The sequence below is a fragment of the Vipera ursinii genome (assembly GCF_947247035.1).
Source record: "Vipera ursinii genome assembly, chromosome: 3".
NCBI classification, from domain to species: Eukaryota; Metazoa; Chordata; class Lepidosauria; order Squamata; family Viperidae; genus Vipera; species Vipera ursinii.
Window position 1 is genome coordinate 103,936,768 of NC_139516.1, and position 19,834 is coordinate 103,956,601.

Genomic DNA, 19,834 nt, shown 5'->3' on the forward strand with positions numbered 1-19,834 from the left:
GTGCCAGCTGTCTCTGAGTGGTCTGTCAGCCACTTCACTGGCGACGAGGGTGGGATCCGCTCCACAGAGCTGAAGTCATGGCCAGGGAAGAGAGTTCCCGGCCGGCTGAACAAGTCACTGGAAGTTATAACTTCCACAATGGAGCGGACCACCGGACCCTGACAGCATGGCAAATTTCGGACGCGTCAGGGAGTTCGACACCCGCCATCCAGAGCGTTGGGAGTCGCATCTGGGGCAGGTCGAGGGCTTCCTCTTAGTCAGTAAAATCACTGACGATAGAGGAAAAGCCGCCGCGCTCCTCTACATAAGCGGTCCACTGGTCTACGATGCCGCCATGGGGCTGTTCAGCCCCGTACCGATCGCCGAGGTCCCGTACGCCGAGCTCACCGACCGGCTCAACAAGCATTATATGCTGGCCCGCTCCGAACTGTACTGGCGGGTACAATTCGCCCAGCGAAGACAGCAGCCGGATGAAGCTGCGAACGACTTCATTGCAGGGGTCCGGCACGCCGCCCGAAGCTGCGGTTTCCCGGACCTGGAAGACCGAATCCGGGACCAAGTAGTCATTGGGCTGAGAGACGAACGTCTCCAAAAAAAGATCATATCCAAGCCAGATATGAGCCTAGACGAGGTCTCCCGGGAGATCTTGGCTTACGAGGACAACCACCGAAAAAAATCAGCCCAGGCTACGCCAGAAAATCATGGAACCGTACACCAGGACGAGGCCTCCTTCAGCGACGACAACGAATCCGTAGACCTAACAGACGTAGACGCGCTTCAACGCCGGATGGAGAGGCGACAACCCCGAAGAAGAGACACCATCGACCGACAAAAACCAAGAAGCCTCATGCCACCAAGAAGGGACCAACGCGACAACTGTGCCAGCTGCAGGGGCAACCATGCCCGGGTCAGCTGCAGATTCCGCAATGCAAAGTGTCACAATTGTGGAAAGACCGGCCACATCAAGCCCGTTTGCCGGAGCCGCCCCCGCGACAACTTACACGAAGTGGAGGCTAACCCCCCAGGTACGAGCACCCTCCGAGCCAATAGGGGAAAGATCCCGGGTAACTTAGTGGAGGCGGTAGACAGGGTTCACCTTTTAAGCCCAAAAGTAAAAATTAGAACCAAACTACAGGGAGTCGCCTGCAACGGAGGTCGACTCTGGGTCGGCAATATCCCTAATTTCCTTGAAAACATACAAGGAAATCTGCCGATGCAGCAAAAGAACAATACCCTTAGAACCCCCACACGTACAGTTAGCCGACTACCAAAAAACCCCCATACAGCTTAAGGGGAAAGCCCAAGTATGGGTCGAGTACAAAAAATTTAAGGGGCCCTTAGAAGTATTAATAACCCAAGGAGATCGCACCAACTTAATAGGGCTAAACTGGTTTAGCCCCTTAGGCATCGCCATCACCGGCGTAAATGCTGTACAGGCCGCAAGCCTCAAAGCCGTCTGCAACAAATATGCAGACGTCTTCGACGGCTCGTTGGGGAAATATACAGGTCCACCCATCTCCTTCAACCTAAACCCCACCATACAACCTGTCAGGATTAGGGCCAGGAGGGTTCCATTCGCCCTCAAAAAGAAAATTGAGGACGAGCTGGAACGCCTCGTTAAGCTAGGGGTTTTAGAACCTACAGAAGAGGGAAGCTGGGAGACCCCTATAGTAACCCCCATTAAACCTAATGGGCAAATAAGACTATGCGCTGACTATAAGGCCACCCTGAACCTAGCGCTAAGTCCCCACACTTACCCGGTTCCAGCGGTGAGAGACGTCCTCGCCTCCATCCGCTCCGGCGCCACCTTCGCGAAACTGGATCTCACGCAGGCGTACTTGCAATTGCCTGTAACCAATGAAACCGCAGACGCGCAGACGATCGTCACGCACCGCGGGGCTTTCAAAGTAAAAAGATTACAGTTTGGCATTTCGGCAGCCCCGGGAATATTCCAAAGCATAATGGAAAAAACCTTGAAGGGGATCCCCGGGGTCTGCCCCTACTTTGACGATGTGCTCATCGCCGGAGAAACAGAAGCCAATCTAGCTGACAGGTTGTCAGCTGTTCTGGACCGGCTCAGAACAGCCGGTCTTAAGCTAAAAAAGGAAAAGTGCTCCATAGGAGTTACTTCTACGGAATTCCTGGGGTACAGGATAGACGCCCAGGGCATCCATCCTACCAACAAAAAAGCCATCCAAACAGCCCCCAGCCCCAAGAACAAACAAGAACTCCAGGCGTTCTTGGGGCTATTAAATTTTTATCACGCCTTTCTACCCCACAAGGCTACAATTGTGGAGCCTCTCCACAGATTATTAGATAAGGGCACACCGTGGTCCTGGACGAGGACACACGAGAACAGCTTCCAATCACTCAAAAACATTATCTACAATAGCTCGACAGTAACCCTATTTAAAGAAGATGTCCCCGTATGCATCGCTTGCGATGCTTCCCCGTACGGGATAGGAGCCATCTTAAGCCACCTGGACAAAGACAGTACACAAAGACCAATCGCTTTTTACTCCCGTACCCTAACCAAAGCCGAAAGAAACTATGCGCAACTTGACAGGGAGGCTCTAGCTATTGTCGCAGGCGTGAAAAAGTTTCACGACTACCTATATGGGAGACCCTTCACGATCTTCACCGATCATAGACCCTTATTAGGTATATTTACGTGGGACAAAGCGACTCCCCAAATATTATCCCCTAGAATCCTGCGCTGGTCCACCTTTTTATCAGCATACTCCTACAAGCTGATACACAAACCAGGTAGAGAACTAGGACACGCCGATTGCCTCAGCCGACTTCCAGTACAAACTGAGGACCCAGACCCAGCCCCCGCAGGGAACATACTGGCTATTTCAGAGCTTCCAGAGTGCCCACTCTCAGCCAAGATAATAGCTGTCAACACCGCTAAGGACAAAATCCTTAGCAGGGTCCTGCGCTGGGTCACCGCAGGATGGCCAACTAAATGCCTGGAACCAGGGTTCCGCCCCTTTTTCACCAAACAACTAGAATTAACATCCCATCTAAGATGCCTCCTATGGGGAAACAGGGTGGTGATACCAAGCAAGAACACACATCAAACACTCGAAACCCTACACGAGGGACACCCAGGGGTGGTAAAAATGAAGTCCCTCGCTAGGAGCTATGTATGGTGGCCAGGCATTGATAAGGACATAGAAAACTACGTAGGGGGGTGCTACCCATGCCAATTAACCAGAGGAGAACCTCCCCACGCTCCAGTCCATAAATGGGAGACCACAAAAAACCCATGGTCCCGCATCCATTTAGATTTTGCAGGACCAATTCGGGGACAGAGTTTCTTAATAATCGTAGATAGTTACTCAAAATGGCTCGAGGTCATCCCCCTGAAGAAAACGACAACAAACTCCACCATACAAGCACTTAGAAGGGTTTTTGCAACACATGTCCTCCCAGACGTCATAGTTTCCGATAACGGACCACAATTCACTTCTCGTGAATTTCAGATGTTCGCTATGAGGAACTCTATTAGACTGGTCACATCAGCGCCATTCCACCCGTCGACGAACGGAATGGCAGAGATCATGGTAAGATCCACCAAGGAGGCATTAAAAAAATTTTTTTAAAAGGGGACTGGCACCGACGGCTCAGCCAATTCCTCATGGCACAACACACCACACCGTGCACCACCACCGGCAAATCACCTGCAGAACTCAGGTGGGGCAGGAGACTAATAACTAGATTAGATAGGCTGCATCCCGACAGAGCAGCCGCTGACCCAGAACTACCCCCCCACCACGAATCTTCACACCAGGACAAACCGTCTGGGCCAGTAGCTATTCCAGCAACCACAAATGGGTCCAAGGGGTCATAATACAACAAACTGGACCCATCTCATACCTAGTGCACACAAGCTCCGAGGGCCACTTACAACGACACGTCGACCAACTCCGCACCAGGAAACCGGAAAACACCCCCCCACCACCAACAGACCAACAAGCCCACCCCACAACCGACGACCCAACTCCATCCTACGAGGACATAATGCCACCACTACCGCAGGAGGAAGGGGAGCCGGCAAACGAAACACCCCCACGATGCTCCAACCGTACCAGGAAAGCACCTGCCTACCTCCAGGACTACGAATGGGCAGGCAGCAACAGTCAACAACCGGGGGGTGGAAGCAATCCGGGGGAAGGGTAAGGGGTGTATTATATGTAAATAGTTATTACTAATGTTAAACGATGTTAAGTTATGAGGTAAAGCTTTCTGACAGGCGAACACGTGGGAATTTTGACAGCTGTCAAAATTTCCTAGCAAGCGCAGGCGCAAACCGGTTGACAGCCCTCGGCTGTCAAAACAACGCAGAACCGCCCAGCCACGAGGAAAGAGAACTGTCAGAAGACGCGAAGCCGATTGGAGCAGAAACCGCGGCGCGAAAAGACCGGCCACTGATTGGACCAGCCAGTCGGCTGCCGGCTATAAAAGCCAAACCCTTCTGTACCTTGTTGTCCTTGTTCTAAATAAACCTGTTAACGTGCCAGCTGTCTCTGAGTGGTCTGTCAGCCACTTCAGTATCTCTGTAGAATATTTTTTCCAGTCCTTTTTCTTATCCTCAAAGTTTCTTTGAAGCATTGAGATGTAAATTATCTTTTCTTCCACTTGAATTGAATCATATTCTTTTGCTTTATAAGGTTCCATCTTTAAGTCTCTATCCTCAGAATTATGTTCAGTCATCTCTGCTATATTTTCCTGAGAATTTTCTTGGAGTAAAATTAAATTGGAGATAAGTTGATTCATACTTTCAAAGTTGTCCTGTATAGTTTAAAATCGTTGTCCTCTGAAATGGTTGCTGCTTATCATATATTTCCTCTTGTGAAGTATTCATTGCCTCAAATTTGTTAGTCTCACTTTATCTACACAGCTGTGTTTATTGAGAACTTTGAAGGTCAGAGACAGAAATTTATCCACAAATAATCCTCGTCCACCAGTAGATGTCAGCGTTGGTTCATTTTTCAGATCTTTCTAGTCTTTTCCCTCCCTAAAGGGTAAAATTTGCCGCTTCCAATAGCCAAAAGGTGGGGGGGAAACCCCCTCCTTCTTCTCTCAGAGATCTTTTATTTTTGGGAATTCTCTTCTTCAGGAAAGTAGGTAGGATAGAGAAAATCAATATTCTTACACAGATTCAAATGCACTGTTTACAATCAGTTTAAAGTAGAGCTTTTGATTTCCATGGTTTGCAGCTTGGGCTAGACCACAGGTCTGCAACCCGCGGCTCCGGAGCTGCATGCGGCTCTTTCAGCCGACTCCTGCAGCTCCCAGTCCTCTGCCATGTGCAGTCCAATAAAAAAAAAGTGGGACTAAAAAAGTTCAACCAATCAATTCAAATATGCAGGGTAGGTGCATAGTTTGCCTTGGCTCCACTCTTCAGTCAAACCCTGTTCTGTGCATGCGCTCATGTACGCACATGTGCACACATTTTTTGCGGCGCCCAGTTTTTCCTATTGTGAGGGAACTGGTTCCGAGTGGCTCTTTCACTGTTTCAGGTTGCTGACCCCTGGGCTAGACTCTGAAGTTAGGCTAGCCTTTCTTCTGTTGCTTTCTGGAAGGCTTCTCCTGGACTGTTTGGGGAGACCGCCGTCTCTCCTAGGTCCCTGGGACTTCCATCCTTCATTGCCACCTTTCTGGGGCCGCTCCTGGCCCATATAGGGTCCCCAACAAAAAGAAATTCAGCTGAAGGGCTCGGCATTCCGAATCTCTCAACTGCTTTGCTGCTTAACAGGAGCCGGAAGTCCTGATTCTTAGGTACCTTATCTATCCTCCCATCATGGTGGTATAGAGTATATTAAGCATATAGAGTTATGTTATTCAAGCCTTTGTTGATATAGCTCTTTGTGTTGCTTAGTAGAAATACCCAGTGCTTGTGGCCTTGGAATGGAGATAGCTAACATAACCCAGACGGCTTGTTCTTGAGCACCAGCATTTGGTAATAACAGACTGCAAAGTAAACAGTGAAGTTTATGGTATATGTTGATAATATCAGGAAGGATACCACAAGTGTGAAAAGTAACAGTAAGATCAATCTAATAGTTTATCCAAGTATTCTAGAGGAAAGGATGCTTTTGTTTCAAATGTTATTGACAATATTGTATGTAATATAAAGTGAAGAGTGAGCTTGGTTGAGGCTCTTTTCCTGCAAGGAACTCAGTGGCTCACTGTAAGTATCTATTAAAGTATATTGTTCTTTGTTATTTCTATCTGCAAATACTTTGGTTTTCCTTTTAGGGGAACATTTCATATTTCATATCTCTCTCTCTCTCTCTCTCACACACACACACACCATGGCAATCAATTTCATCTTGGCAACTTACATAATAGAAAACAAATGTAACTGTAAAATATAAAACAAATGTTTGTAAGTGAAATAAGAATAAAAATAAAACAAAAGATTACTTTTATTATTTACCTTCCGCAGGATATTTTGGATTTCTTTTGCCAGCTCTGGAACTGAAATGATAAAAACACCAACAACTAGCAGTCCTCCAGGAAGCATTCTTGATACCTAAGTAAATCAAATACAAACATATTATTATTACTATTACTATTGGCCTAACACTTTTGCTTTGAAAGAGGCAGTGATTCACCCATTCCTCAAGAGGCCATCCTTAAACCTGATGGTTTTTCATTATGGACCAGTCTTGAACTTGTTGAGAAGGTGAGCAGTCTGCACTTGAGGAGAACTGAGGAGGAAACAGATTGTCTAGATGTGTTTCAGTCAGGTTTTAGGATGGGTGAATACTGAGAAAGCCTTGATCACACTTGTTCATGACTTGTGGCAAAGTCAAAATGGTGTTATGCAACTATCCTTGTGCTCCTTGAACTCTCAGTGGCTTTCGATAGTCATAATAGCCACTTAAGTAGTAATTTATAGCTAAATAGGTTTGCAATGGCTCAGTTATTACTATGCCTCACAGCAGCCCAATGGATCTTCATGTCCTGGTCCTACCTCCTGCTCTGGAGTAGCAACTTGGTAGTTCCATTGCCAGCACCTACCTTCTAGGACACTGGTCCCCAAATTTTCTGGCTCCGTGGACTTGTGGTGGTGGGGAAAAGTGCATGGTTTTGTGCATGCACCCCTTGCACAAATATAGCTTTGTGTGCTCACCCTTGTGCAGTCCAGTTCCCAATGGGCTGTGGGCCAGCCCTGGGCCACAGACCAGCGATTGGGGACTGCTGTTCTAGGGTGTACTTTATGCAACATCTTCTCCCTAACCTCAACATGAGAGAGAAATATGGTTCTCACAATCTTTGACCTTCTCCTTGGAGCTCCGGAAGATGAAGCGTCGGAAATGGGGCCTAGAGAGCTGTTGGAGGTCCAGCCGATCCGAATCCGACCGGTTGCGACTAAGAACCTTTATTAGGTCTTATCTCGCAGCAATGAGGACGGCGAGGTGTAATTACTTCTCTGCCCTTATCGCGTCCGCAGAAAATTGCCCGGCCGCCCTGTTCAGGGTGACCCGCTCCCTCCTTAATCAGGAGGTGAGGGAGGATCCCTTGCAGGGTCGTGCCGAGGAATTTGGACAACATCTGCTGGATAAAATCGCTCGGATTCGGACCGGTCTGGACTCCAACTGGGCAGAGTCTGACGAGCAGGACACGGGCGGTCTTGTCTATGTTATTTGGGAGGAGTTTGATTCTGTAACCCCTGAGGAAGTGGACAGGATTATGGGGAGGCTGAGCTCCACCACATGTTTATTGGACCCGTGCCCTTCTTGGCTGGTTTATGCAGCCCGGGAGAGGACACGAGGCTGGTTCCAGGCAGTTATATCTGCTTCCTTGAGTGAGGGTAATTTCCCCGCCGTCTTGAAGGAGGCGGTGGTGAGACCTCTCCTCAAGAAGCCTGCCCTGGACCCAGCTGTTTTGAACAACTTTCGTCCGGTCTCCAACCTTCGCTTTCTTGCGAAGGTTGTTGAGAGTGTGGTGGCGCATCAGCTTCCCCTGGTCCTGGATGAAGCGGATTATCTAGACCCATTCCAATCGGGTTTCAGGCCCGGGTACAGCACGGAGACGGCATTGGTCGCTCTGGTGAATGATCTCTGGAGGGCTCGGGACAGAGGATATTCCTCTGTCCTTGTCCTATTAGACCTCTCGGCGGCTTTCGATACCATCGACCATGGTATCCTGCTGCGGCGTCTCAGGGGATTGGGAGTGGGAGGCACAGTTCTTCAGTGGTTCTCCTCCTATCTCCTGGGACGCTCGCAGTTGGTGTTGGCAGGAGGGCAGAGGTCGACCCCTAGGACTCTCGCTTGTGGAGTTCCTCAGGGGTCGGTCCTCTCGCCTCTCCTGTTCAACATCTACATGAAACCGCTGGGTGAGATCATTCGTGGTTTTGGAGTTGGGTATCATCAATATGCCGATGATACCCAACTTTTTATTTCGACCCCAAACCACCCCAGTGATGCCCTCGATGTGATGTCCCGTTGCCTGGAGGCGGTGCGGGCCTGGATGGGGAGGAACAGACTTCAACTCAACCCCGACAAGACTGAGTGGCTGTGCATTCCGGCATCCCGGGACATTCAAAATATTCCATCTCTTCTTATGGGGGGTGAGTCTTTACCCCCCGTGGATAGGGCTCGCAACTTGGGAGTCCTCCTAGATTCACGACTCACTCTTGAAGATCATATAGTGGCCGTGACTAGGGGGGCTTTCGCCCAGGTTCGCCTGGTGCGCCAGTTGCGGCCCTATCTGGACCGGGATGCCCTGTGTACGGTCACTCATGCGCTCGTGACCTCTCGCCTGGACTATTGCAATGCTCTCTACATGGGGCTTCCCTTGAAGACCACTCGGAGGCTCCAACTGGTACAGAATGCAGCCGCGAGAGTTGTCTTGGGAGTTTCCCGGTACTCCCATGTTACACCTTTGCTCCGCGAGCTGCATTGGTTACCAGTTGTCTTCTGGGTGAGGTTCAAGGTTTTGGTTATGATCATCAAGTCCTTACATGGCATGGTTCCGGGATACCTCGGGGACCACCTGCTGCCGGCGTCAACTCCCCTCCGCCCTGTGCGTGCCCACAGAGAGGGTCTCCTCAGGGTGCCTCTGGTCAGGGAATGTCGACTGGTGGCCCCCAGGGGGAGGGCCTTCTCTGTGGGTGCTCCGGCACTATGGAACCAACTGCCGGTTGAGCTCCGGATGGCACCGGACCTCCGCTCCTTCCGCCGCGGGCTGAAGACCCACTTCTTTGAACTAGCTGGTCTGGCCTGATGGGGAGGGTCTTTTTAACAGGTTTTTTATTATTTTATTGTTATTGTATTTTAATTGGGCATTGGTTTAATCTTTTTTAATTTTTGTACTGTTATTTATTTATATATGCCCTGTTAACCGCCCTGAGTCCCTCGGGAGAAGGGCGGTATAGAAATCGAATAAACCTACAACCTAAACCTACAACCTTCTGCTGAGTAGAAACTAAAAAAAAAACACCAACCAAAATGGAAATAATTCCAATAATATAATCTTGTGAACCTAACATAGAGGCATGTGGCCATAGATTTCAGTCCTTTAGCTTTTCTCATTGCCACATGGGAGACCAAGTGCGCTCCCACAGGGAGGGTCTGCTCAGGGTTCCGCCGGTGAGAGATTGCCGGCGGGTGACACCCAGGGATAGGGCCTTCTCGGTGGGAGCGCCTGCCCTCTGGAACCAGCTGCCGGTAGAGCTGAGGACTGCTCCTGACCTCCGATCATTCCGCCGGGGCCTGAAGACCTGGCTCTTTGAGCTCTCGGGCCCAGGCTGAGGAGAAAATTTTAACTGGGGTTTTAATCTACAGGGTGAATTTAATGCTTTTTTAATTGGTTTTAACTTTTGTATGTTTCGATTTTAATTCCCTGTAAACCGCCCTGAGTCCTCAGGGAAAGGGCGGTATACAAATGCAAATATTAAATTAAATTAAATTAAAACCACACTTTATTAGAAGAATAAAATGATAATACCCATTTTAACTTTAAATATGTGGATATTCAGTGTTGGAGAGAATTAACCCCTTGATTAAAAAAGAAATCCAATGGTCTGAGAGCAGAACTCAGACTAACCAAACAGACATCAGTTTGCCAAATTCAAATATAAGACCCTGGTCAATCCCTTTTCCACTGTAAAGCAGCTTACTCTGCCTCTTAAGATGACAGCCATAGCTGACAGCAAAACATCAGAATACCAGAAAACTAGATCATGTCCATTCATCTCAAAAACTCATCACTGTTTGAAACTTTCTGCCTTCCCCAGATGGATATCGGCCTTATGTATAAGGCAGGACATCTCACCCACTTGTGAGTGTCCCAGCCTACCTGACAAGCAACAAAGCCATATTCAATAATGCAACATGGCAGAGCAATTTGATTATATCTCATACAGGCATAATTTTAATATTTATGAATGTTCTGTGTTTAACTGTCCAAAAACAGCAGAAGACAGCATTAACTTAAAAAAGACAATCATTATGAAGCTGAGACAGGTTTACAAGAAAAGTACTTTTCTATGTCAAAGTAAGACAATTTTTATTACTTGTCTGGCATGTGCTGCTGTCCATTCTTCATCAATAATAGACAAGTCTGTATGGTGGTTTGCACTACTGATACTTTCTTCCTCTTTTACAGGAGTTTGAATAGCCAGCAAAACATAGTCTCTTTGCTGGGTACACTGAAAAATAAGAAATATCAAACTTAAAGCAAGTGTAAATAGCCATATAGATAAAATGACTAAAAACCATTTCCTTTTAAGTCCAGGGCTTCCAAAATACACAAATAATATTTTAACACTCTAACTACTATTTGAAGCATTCAACATCAGTTCTGTTAACAATCACTAGTAATCCAAGGAAACTCTATCTGAAAAATACATTAATGGAACAGATTGTGAAAAGAAGAATCAAAAGACGCTCTAACTACGCAGCCTATTTATTTTCTCTTTGTACAGTAAGGAAACCTCAGTTTAAATGATTCTTTTACATGACAATAGCTAAATTATGTACAGATAGTGTTGAAATTATATCTAAATAAACATGTACAGAATTGTATAATTAATGAAAGACATCAATAATAAAGATGTACATTGGTAATTGATGACATAACTGAAGTTCCATAGTATTTTCTTGTCAGAAGATTCTTCAAACTGCAACAGAGGAAACATAGGTAAAAAACTACAGCAGACTTACCTGCCCTACTAAAAGACCAGTAATAAGTCTTTTTGATTTAGCACTCAGGTCTGACAAATATTGTCCAACAGTTTCCTCCACGAAGTAGCTTCTTCCCATTATTACAAAGACTCAATTGCCCAATCATAAAATGTGTAATAAACGATGGGGAGAAGAAGGGGCTCAGTAACCCTAGAAATTAAGGGAACAGACCTTAGATTTCTAATCTTAAAAACCCAACAAAGGAGAAATGCTACATAGGGGTTAGTATTATTGCACCTCATCGAGTTTTTAAAAACTTAACTATCTCCACCCTTGCAGCCTTCTTAATTAAGTTTCCTATATAGCAGTTGCAATCCAAATTACCTTTCGTTTTATTTGTTTCACCGTAGTTGTCTTGCTGTACAGCTCCATCCAAAGCATCCAACAGATTCTTTCCTTTACCCAAACACTGATGTGTCCTCGTCCTTCATCTCTCCGCGCCAGTACTCGCCTTCCTCCAACAGGACGCACTTAGATGACGTTCACACACTTAATTGGCCAAAAAAATCCTTGCATTCCAAGCGTTTTCGGATTTTCTTATACAGTACTAATTCTTTTTCTTTCTTTTTTGTCTCCTATGTCAGAAAGCGCTGAAATAGCTGCTTCCTGCTTCTCCTGTGTCCTTTTAACTTTATATAAACATAAGAAACCGCCCCTCCCAAATAAATTCCGCCACATCCAAGATGGCGTAAGGCAAGAGGGTTAAAAATGCTGGATGTATTTCCGGCGGCAGATGAGGCTTTTCCTTCATTGGGATAAAAGCTATTTCTTACAGCTCGTCAACTGGGAGACTGTAGCTTAAGTCAGCGTTTCCCAACTTCATCAACTTTTAAGATGCGTAGACTTCAAACTCTCAGAATCCAGCTGGGAGTTGGTCATTCATATCAGTTACGGAAACTAAATCCTTCAACACGGCCCTCGTTGGTTTCAAATGCTGACATTCCCTCAATGGAAGAAAAAAAAGCCTCCCACAGTTCCAAGTTCATGAATTTGGGTAAACTGCTCCACGCGTCACTAAAGCGAAGCATCCCCATCCTACGCTACGTTTCACAGCAGCTAATCTCGACATCAATTGTAGGAATCTTAATTCCAAAGGTGCTTTTCTTCAGGAGGCAATTGGGCTTTGTTTTTCTTTGAAGACGTTTCGCTTCTCATCCAAGAAGCTTCTTCAGCTCTGACTGGATGGTGGGGGAATGGAAGGATTTATATTCCTTGCAGACACCTGGTTATATGCATTATTTTAGTCATTGAGGTCATGTGGAGGTTTTCCTATGTCCTCAGGGTCACCTGAGTAGTGCAAATGAGTGTGGAGTCTTCTTGGCTGCAGGATGTTTTCTGCCCTGTGTCTCTTCACTGTTGAAGACAGGCGCAAGCAGTTGGGGGATGAATCTGTGTTGTCTTCATCTCGAAACTGAAGCGCAAATGGTTCCCGTAGTCTGCAATGTTTTCTGGAAATCCGTTCATACTCCCGCACCATTTGAAGGGTTTTCATCTCAAAGTGCATAGGTAACCTTTCTATTCCCCACCATCCAGTCAGAATTGAAGAAGCGTCTTGGATGAGAAGCGAAAGTTGCCTCGTGAAAAAGCACCTTTGGGACAATTATGATGTGGATGACCGAGAATCTCCACAGGCATGTAATCCCAAAGGTACTTTTTCACGAGGCAACTGGATTTTCTTGTTTTTCTTTGAAGACACTTGGCTTGCCTCGTGAAAAAAACAACCTTTGGGATAACTATGACCATGATGACTGGGAATCTCCATAGATATAAATATGTAGGAATCCAAGTAGCTTATCTCTAGCTATTGCTGCGCTTTGCGCGTGCGCTCTTTTGTCACGTGATGCACTTTCCCAATTTTCCTGCTCCGCCCTTTCCGGGGGTGAAGACTCAAAAAAAAAAAAAAGAGAGAGAGAAAAGAAAACGGAGGTGGAGGGTGGATAGGGAGGCATTTTTCTGCAGGCTGTCCAAGATGGCGGCAGTCCTACAGCAGGTTTTGGAGCGCGCCGAATTAGCCAAGCTGCCCAAAGCCGTGCAGGGCAAGTTGGAGCGATTCCTCGCCGATCAACAGAGTGAGATCGACGGACTCCGCACTAGGCATGAGCGCTACAAGGTGGACAGCGGTGAGTCGGGTAGCGTTGCAGGAAAAGAAAGCTGGATCGGATGGGATGCGGCGGGTCCATCTTTTCCTGCGTGAGCGTCGGGAAAAAGGGCAAAGGTAGAAATTGGGAGGATTCACCCTGGCATCGTTTATTCTAGTGTGCTGGGCATTTCTACAGATGAATGAAAGGGGAAAGACAACTTGCTATTGTCTGTTGCATTGAATTTCCCTTTACCAGGAGCTGTGCTGGCTGCAGTGATGGATATTGTAGTCAGATACATTTGTATATAAAACATAGCATCGCATGGGACCAACGGCTACTTGAGTCGGGCTTCAATTTTTAACAGTAAGACTTAGATGCTGAGTTAGGATGTTGCCACTTTGAATGATCGTATTGTACCAGATTTAAGCCAGCGTGGCTGTAGTTGTGTGCAAACTTAGTCATATTAAGAGTCATTAAATTTATTTACTAAGGCTTGTTGATATTGCTCCATCTACTTAATACTTTAGATATCCATTTCCATAGTATGTGATAAACAACCTATGTGTCCCATCCTATGAAACAAACTTGGTGCCTTAAAGAGAGAGTTAACATTAGTGTTCTGTTTTACTACAGTTGCCATTTTCTTTCCTGTCCCTTCCGGCTCTCTATTGTATTGAGCACGAAGTAATTGAAAGCACTTGGGAGAAATCTTCCAAAAAAAAGAGAAACCCAATCTATAATAAGTACAGTATTCTGTTTGTTGTGTATAGAGTTCTTGACAAAAACATTGTATGATACCTATTAAAAATCAATATACTCTTTGTATATTGCATTTTTCTTTTTTGTAATCCACCTAGAGACAGAGTCACTGAAAGTAAGTGGGTGGCCATATAAATCCTCCAAGTAACTAAATAAAAACTTTTCACCTGCTCAAAATATATGTGGTATTTTTAAAATAACATTGATTTGCTGAAAGCAAGGCACTAGATTGTATCCAGGGTAATCCAAACATAAGATTACATCCACTGGATATGTATGGTTCCTTTAAGTTGTACTTCGGAAAAAAATTAAGTTCTAAACAATTTTAATACATCCCCAACAATATTGCACATTATTATCTTCTGTTTAGAGCAGGGGAGAACTTGCAGGAGTCCAGATGTTACTGAAATGCAGGTTCCCCATCTTATTGTTGATTAAAGTGTACTGATTTAGATTTTTGAGGGTATCACCAACTTACATTTAACTGAAAAATACCTACATCCATAAAGTACCAATAACCACTATGAGCCATTGGTTTAATATTCAATATCCATTCTCAAAAGCTTGAAATTCTCAAAATAATGTAAAGATTTATACAGATAGTTCTCGATTTGCAATAGTTCATTTAGTGACCATTCAAAGTTACATCAACACTGAAAAAAGTGACTTTTTCATACTTGCAACTGTTTCAGCATCCTCAATAAGTGATCAAAATTCAGACGCTTGGCCATTGGTTTATATTTATGATGGTTGCAGTGTCCTGGGGTCATGTGATCTCCTTTTGCGACCTTACAAGCAAAGTCAACAGGGAAGCCAGATTCACTTTACTAATTCTGTGTTACTAACTTAACAACTGTAATGATTCACTTAATTACTGTGGCAAGAAAGGTCATAAAATTGAGCAAAATTCCCTTAACAAATGTCTCACTTAGCAACATAAATTTTGGGCTCAATTGTCATAACCTGAGGACTACTTGTATAGATTTGTTGGCTGCACTCATGCTTTCCCCCCTATCAGAATTTTTTTATAATTATGACTTGTCACACTTAACTCTAAACCCCAAACAAGTCAGATGTTTGGTCTGGCTGGGTATTACCTTGTATTGTATTGCTTATATAAATATGAAATTACCAAAGGTTGCTGTCTCTTTGATTATCTTAACAATTTTACTGAAATCCGTTTAGGAAGTAATCCTACACATACTGTGCTTACACAGATATGTAAACTTCCTTGATCATAATGTTAGAGCTAATGTGGATACAATTGGATTCTCCCAAACCTAGAGGAGGATTGTGTTCTGCCAACCTGAACTGTGAGGAAGAAATAGGGACAAATTTGGAGAAACAGTTTATTTTTATTTTTAAATTTTTTTTAGATCAGGGGTCCCCAACCCCTGGTCCGTGGATCAGTACCAAGCTGCGGCATGCCAGCAACCAGGCTGCACAAACAAGCAAAGCCCCATCCGTGGGATGCAGGCATTTAACCAGTCCCTGGTACCCAAAAGGTTGGGGACCTCTGGTTTAGATATCCTAAGATTGTAGCAAGGGAGAGAGTGGAACATGTAAAATTTATTTTTATCCCACCTTTATTATTTTTATGAATTAGTTAAGGTGGAAAGTACATCTAATACTTCCTCTTCCAAGGCCAAAAGTCACCCAGCTGGTTTTCATGCCTAAGGCAGGACTAGAACTCATATTCTCCTAGTTTCTAACCTGATGCCTTAGCCAATAGCCCAAAGGTGCAAAGGTTACATTTTTATTTATTTTCCTGCAAGGGATAATACAGTACTGAAGGGTATTAATCGATGTTTTACAGAGCAACAATATTTTGAAGTAGAAAAACGATTGGCTCAGAGTCAGGAGAGGCTTGTTAATGAAACACAGGAATGTCAGAATCTCCGAGAAGAGCTCACCAAGCTTAGTAAGTATAATTTTGTTAAGTGGGTCACAAAATAGTATTACTGTAGTTATATGACTGTATAAAATTTAAGACAAATACTGAAAAGCTTTGTTTTAGAAAATGAACAATGTTCTATTTCTTTTTGATTCTAATCATTTTTATACCACTTAGTGTTCCAAGATTTTAGGAATGAAGACTGTAATTCTAAGTATTAAAGCTACTTTTCACAATAAATGCCCCTCAATAGGCCTATGTAATGTCTCCTATATAAGAGGAATGTGACTTCCAGCTGGTGCAAAAGTTTAAAATTACACAAACCAGCAGTGGGGATTTTATAATGGAACATAACTTTTTTAGAATTATATAGCTTGTCTGTGATTGAGGCATATTTGAAATGATTAGGCAGCAGTTTTCTCATTTCAATACCATAGATGTATAAAAATCTTGAGTATTTATTCCTTGGGATAGGAAATGTTATTATTTGGTCATGCTGTTGCTAATGAATGGTTTATTGTAATACAAACATGAAAATAGCCTTCTTTTTGAACATTCTACAGATGAGCAATTGAAGAAGCTAAATGAGAAAAACAAAGAACTGGAAGGTGCTCAAGATCACAATGTGGCCATACAGGTATTGATGCTGTGTCAAGAAGTATTCAAATTGGAATTTATAATTTGTGCCTATTTTGTATTGTTTTAATCCTGTTTTAATTTTTTTAAAATAAGGCAGTGTGCATACTTCATACTCTTCCCTTCTCCTATTTTCCCCACCACAACAACCCTATGAGGTGAGTTGGGGTGAGAAAGGGTGAATGGCTCAAAGTCTTCCAGCTGACTTTCATGCCTAAAATGGGACTAGAACTTACAGTCTCCTTGTGTCTAGCCTGGTACATTAACCATTAGATTAGACTGGCCCTATCCACTGAAAATTGGTAAAGAGCAGTAGAAATTCAAGGCGACTTATCCAACCTTTGGTGTTCTACAGCCATGCTATTTTTTTTCTTTGTTTTTGGAATATTGCCACTTTTATACAATTGCTAAATGGATAAATTATTTTATTTAAATAATAAAATTATTTATTATTAAAATAAATCTGTATTTTGCCACATTTTCCAAAGGTTTTAGTCATTTACCTGTCTGATGAAATCAGTTTGGGATTAAATTATTTTCATATAATCAAATTTTCTAGCTTTTTTTGCCAGCAAAAAAAGTAAAGTGTGAGGCTTGCTCTATAATCATTGACTTCAATTCGTAAGACTATCACCTTTATTCTGTTGTTATTTTACCACATACACTTCTGGTAGAAATGGAGCCTAATATCATAGTATAGCATTACATAATGATGGAAGCACTGTACAGTTGCAAGAAAAAGTATGTGAACCCTTTGGGATTACGTGGAGTTTTGCATGAATTGGCCATAAAATGCACTCTAAACGTCATGTAAGTCACAATAGAAAAACACAGTCTGCTTAAAATACTACACAAACATTAGCTGTTGTCATGTTTTAATTGAACATAAGATGGAAACATTCACAGTGCAGGGTGGAAAAAGTATGTGAACCCCTAGCCTAATGACTTCTCCAAGAGCTAATTGGAGCCAGGAGTGAGCCAACCTTGACTCCAATCAGTGTGATGATATTGGATGTGTTGCTGACAGCTGTCCTGCCCTTTAAAAACACACACCTGTTTTGGGTTTACTGGTCTCAAGAAGCACTGTCTGATGTGAACCATGCCTTGCAGAAAAGAGCTCTCAGAAGACCTACGATCAAGAATTGTTGACTTGCATGAAGCTGGAAAGGGTTACAAAAGTATCTCCAAAAGCCGTGATGTTCATGTGTCCACGGTAAGACAGACTGTCTACAAATGGAGAAAGTTTAGCACTGTTGCTACTCTCCCTAGGCGTGGTCATCCTGTAAAAATGACTGCAAGAGCACAGCGCATAATGCTTAATGATGTAAAGAAGAATCCTAGAGTGTCAGCTAAAGACCTACAGAAATCTCTGGCAGATGCTAACATTTTTGTTGACACATCTACAATAAGGAAAACATTAAACAAGAATGGAGTACATGGGAGGACACCACAGAGGAAGCCATTGCTGTCCAAAAAAAAATATTGCAGCATGTTTGAACTTTGCAAAAGAGCACCTGGATGTTCCACAGCACTACTGGCAAAATATACTGTGGACAGATGAAACCAAAATTTAGTTGTTTGGGAAAAACACACAACACTATGTGTGGAGAAAAAAAGGCACAGCATACCAGCATCAAAACCTCATCCCCACTGTAAAACATGGCAAAGGGAGCATCATGGTTTGGGGCTGCTTTGCTGCCTCAGGACCTGGACGGATTGTTGTCATTGATGGGAAAATGAATTCCAGAGTTTATCAGGACATTTTGCAGGAAAACGTACGACCATCTGTCCGCCAACTGAAGCTCCGCAGAGGATGGGTGATGCAACAGGACAATGACCCAAAGCATACAAGTAATTCAACAAAACAATGGCTTCAACAGAACAGAATACGCCTTCTGGAGTGGCCCAGTCAGAGTCCTGACCTCAACCCGATTGAAATGCTGTGGCATGACCTTAAGAGAACGATTCACACCAGACATCCCAAGAATATTGCTACACTGAAACAGTTTTGTGAAGAGGAGTGGTCCAAAATTACTCCAGATCGTTGTGCAGGTCTGATCTGCAACTACAGGAAACGTTTGGTTGAGGTTATTGCTGCCAAAGGAGGGTCAACCAGTTATTAAGTCCAAAGGTTCACATACTTTTTCCACCCTGCACTGTGAATGTTTCCATCTTATGTTCAATTAAAACATGACAACAGCTAATGTTTGTGTAGTATTATTTTAAGCAGACTGTGTTTTTCTATTGTTGTGACTTACATGACGTTTAGAGCGCATTTTATGGCCAATTCATGCAAAACTCCACGTAATCCCAAAGGGTTCACATACTTTTTCTTGCAACTGTAATTATTATTATTATTATTATTATTATTATTATTATTATTATTATTATTATTATTATTATTATTATTATTTGAATTTGAATTTGAATTTATATACCGCCCTATTCTCGAAGGACTCAGGTTCTTACTGCTGGATGGATCTCTGTAATATGTGTGATCTTAGATCTGAGACTAAAGATGCTGATAGTTCTTCAAATAATTCAGGGGTGTCAAACTCACAATGTCACGTGACGTGTCATGTCGTATCGTGACTTTTTTCCATTGATGGCAATGGGATGGGCGTGGTTTTGGCATGACGCATCTGGCCTGTGGGCCAGCAATTTGACACCCGTGAAATAATTGATTTGAGAGCACAGATTGGAGCAGGGCTTTTCAACCTTTTCACCCATTACACCACTTTTAGGATATGGCAACATCTGAGTACCACCAGTCACCTAGCAAGGTGTCAAAAACTTGACCAAAAAAAGAGGAAAAAAATGATGAAGTACAGGTAGTCCTCAACTTACAACAGTTTGCTTAGTGACTGTTCGAAGTTACAATGGCACTGAAAAAAGCACCCCCCAAGCCACAGCCAAGCAAGACACCTGCCTGCCTGCCTGGTGGCGCTCTTCCTCCTGTCTGAGGTTTTCTTTTTTCTTTTTTTTATTGAAAAGTTTTAAAATACATTTTTAAAACATATACCCCATCTACCCCACCCCTCTCCACATCCCAACACCCCCCCCCCGACTTCCCAGAGCCGAATACAGGGTATTACATCATACAATCTTACTCTAAAATATTCTAATTACTATAATTACTCTTTAAACCCTATCGCACTTTAACTCTCCTTAACCATAAAAAGGAAAAATAATATAGCCTCTAATTACAATAACTAATAACTATTCAAATGCTAAATGATACTTTGTAGTCCCATATTTGT

At 43.8% G+C, this 19,834-nt stretch overlaps 2 protein-coding genes across 3 annotated transcripts in view; one reads left to right on the top strand and one right to left on the bottom strand.

Moving 5' to 3' along the window:
* Nucleotides 1-12,025, bottom strand: part of ODR4 (odr-4 GPCR localization factor homolog) — a 55,575-nt gene extending 43,550 nt beyond the window's left edge. The window contains exons 1-4 of the mRNA XM_083359092.1: nucleotides 11,529-12,025; nucleotides 11,184-11,354; nucleotides 10,535-10,669; nucleotides 6,449-6,544 (exon numbers count right to left, since the gene is read on the bottom strand). Coding sequence (XP_083215218.1) covers nucleotides 6,449-6,544; nucleotides 10,535-10,669; nucleotides 11,184-11,282 — 330 coding nt within the window. The 5' untranslated portion in view covers nucleotides 11,283-11,354; nucleotides 11,529-12,025. The remainder of the gene's footprint in view (nucleotides 1-6,448; nucleotides 6,545-10,534; nucleotides 10,670-11,183; nucleotides 11,355-11,528) is intronic.
* Nucleotides 12,026-13,062: 1,037 nt separating this feature from the next.
* Nucleotides 13,063-19,834, top strand: part of TPR (translocated promoter region, nuclear basket protein) — a 111,433-nt gene continuing 104,661 nt past the window's right edge. For both annotated transcript variants that reach the window (XM_083359063.1, XM_083359064.1), the window contains exons 1-3: nucleotides 13,063-13,324; nucleotides 15,861-15,965; nucleotides 16,502-16,575. In XM_083359063.1, coding sequence (XP_083215189.1) covers nucleotides 13,174-13,324; nucleotides 15,861-15,965; nucleotides 16,502-16,575 — 330 coding nt within the window. In that variant the 5' untranslated portion in view covers nucleotides 13,063-13,173. The remainder of the gene's footprint in view (nucleotides 13,325-15,860; nucleotides 15,966-16,501; nucleotides 16,576-19,834) is intronic.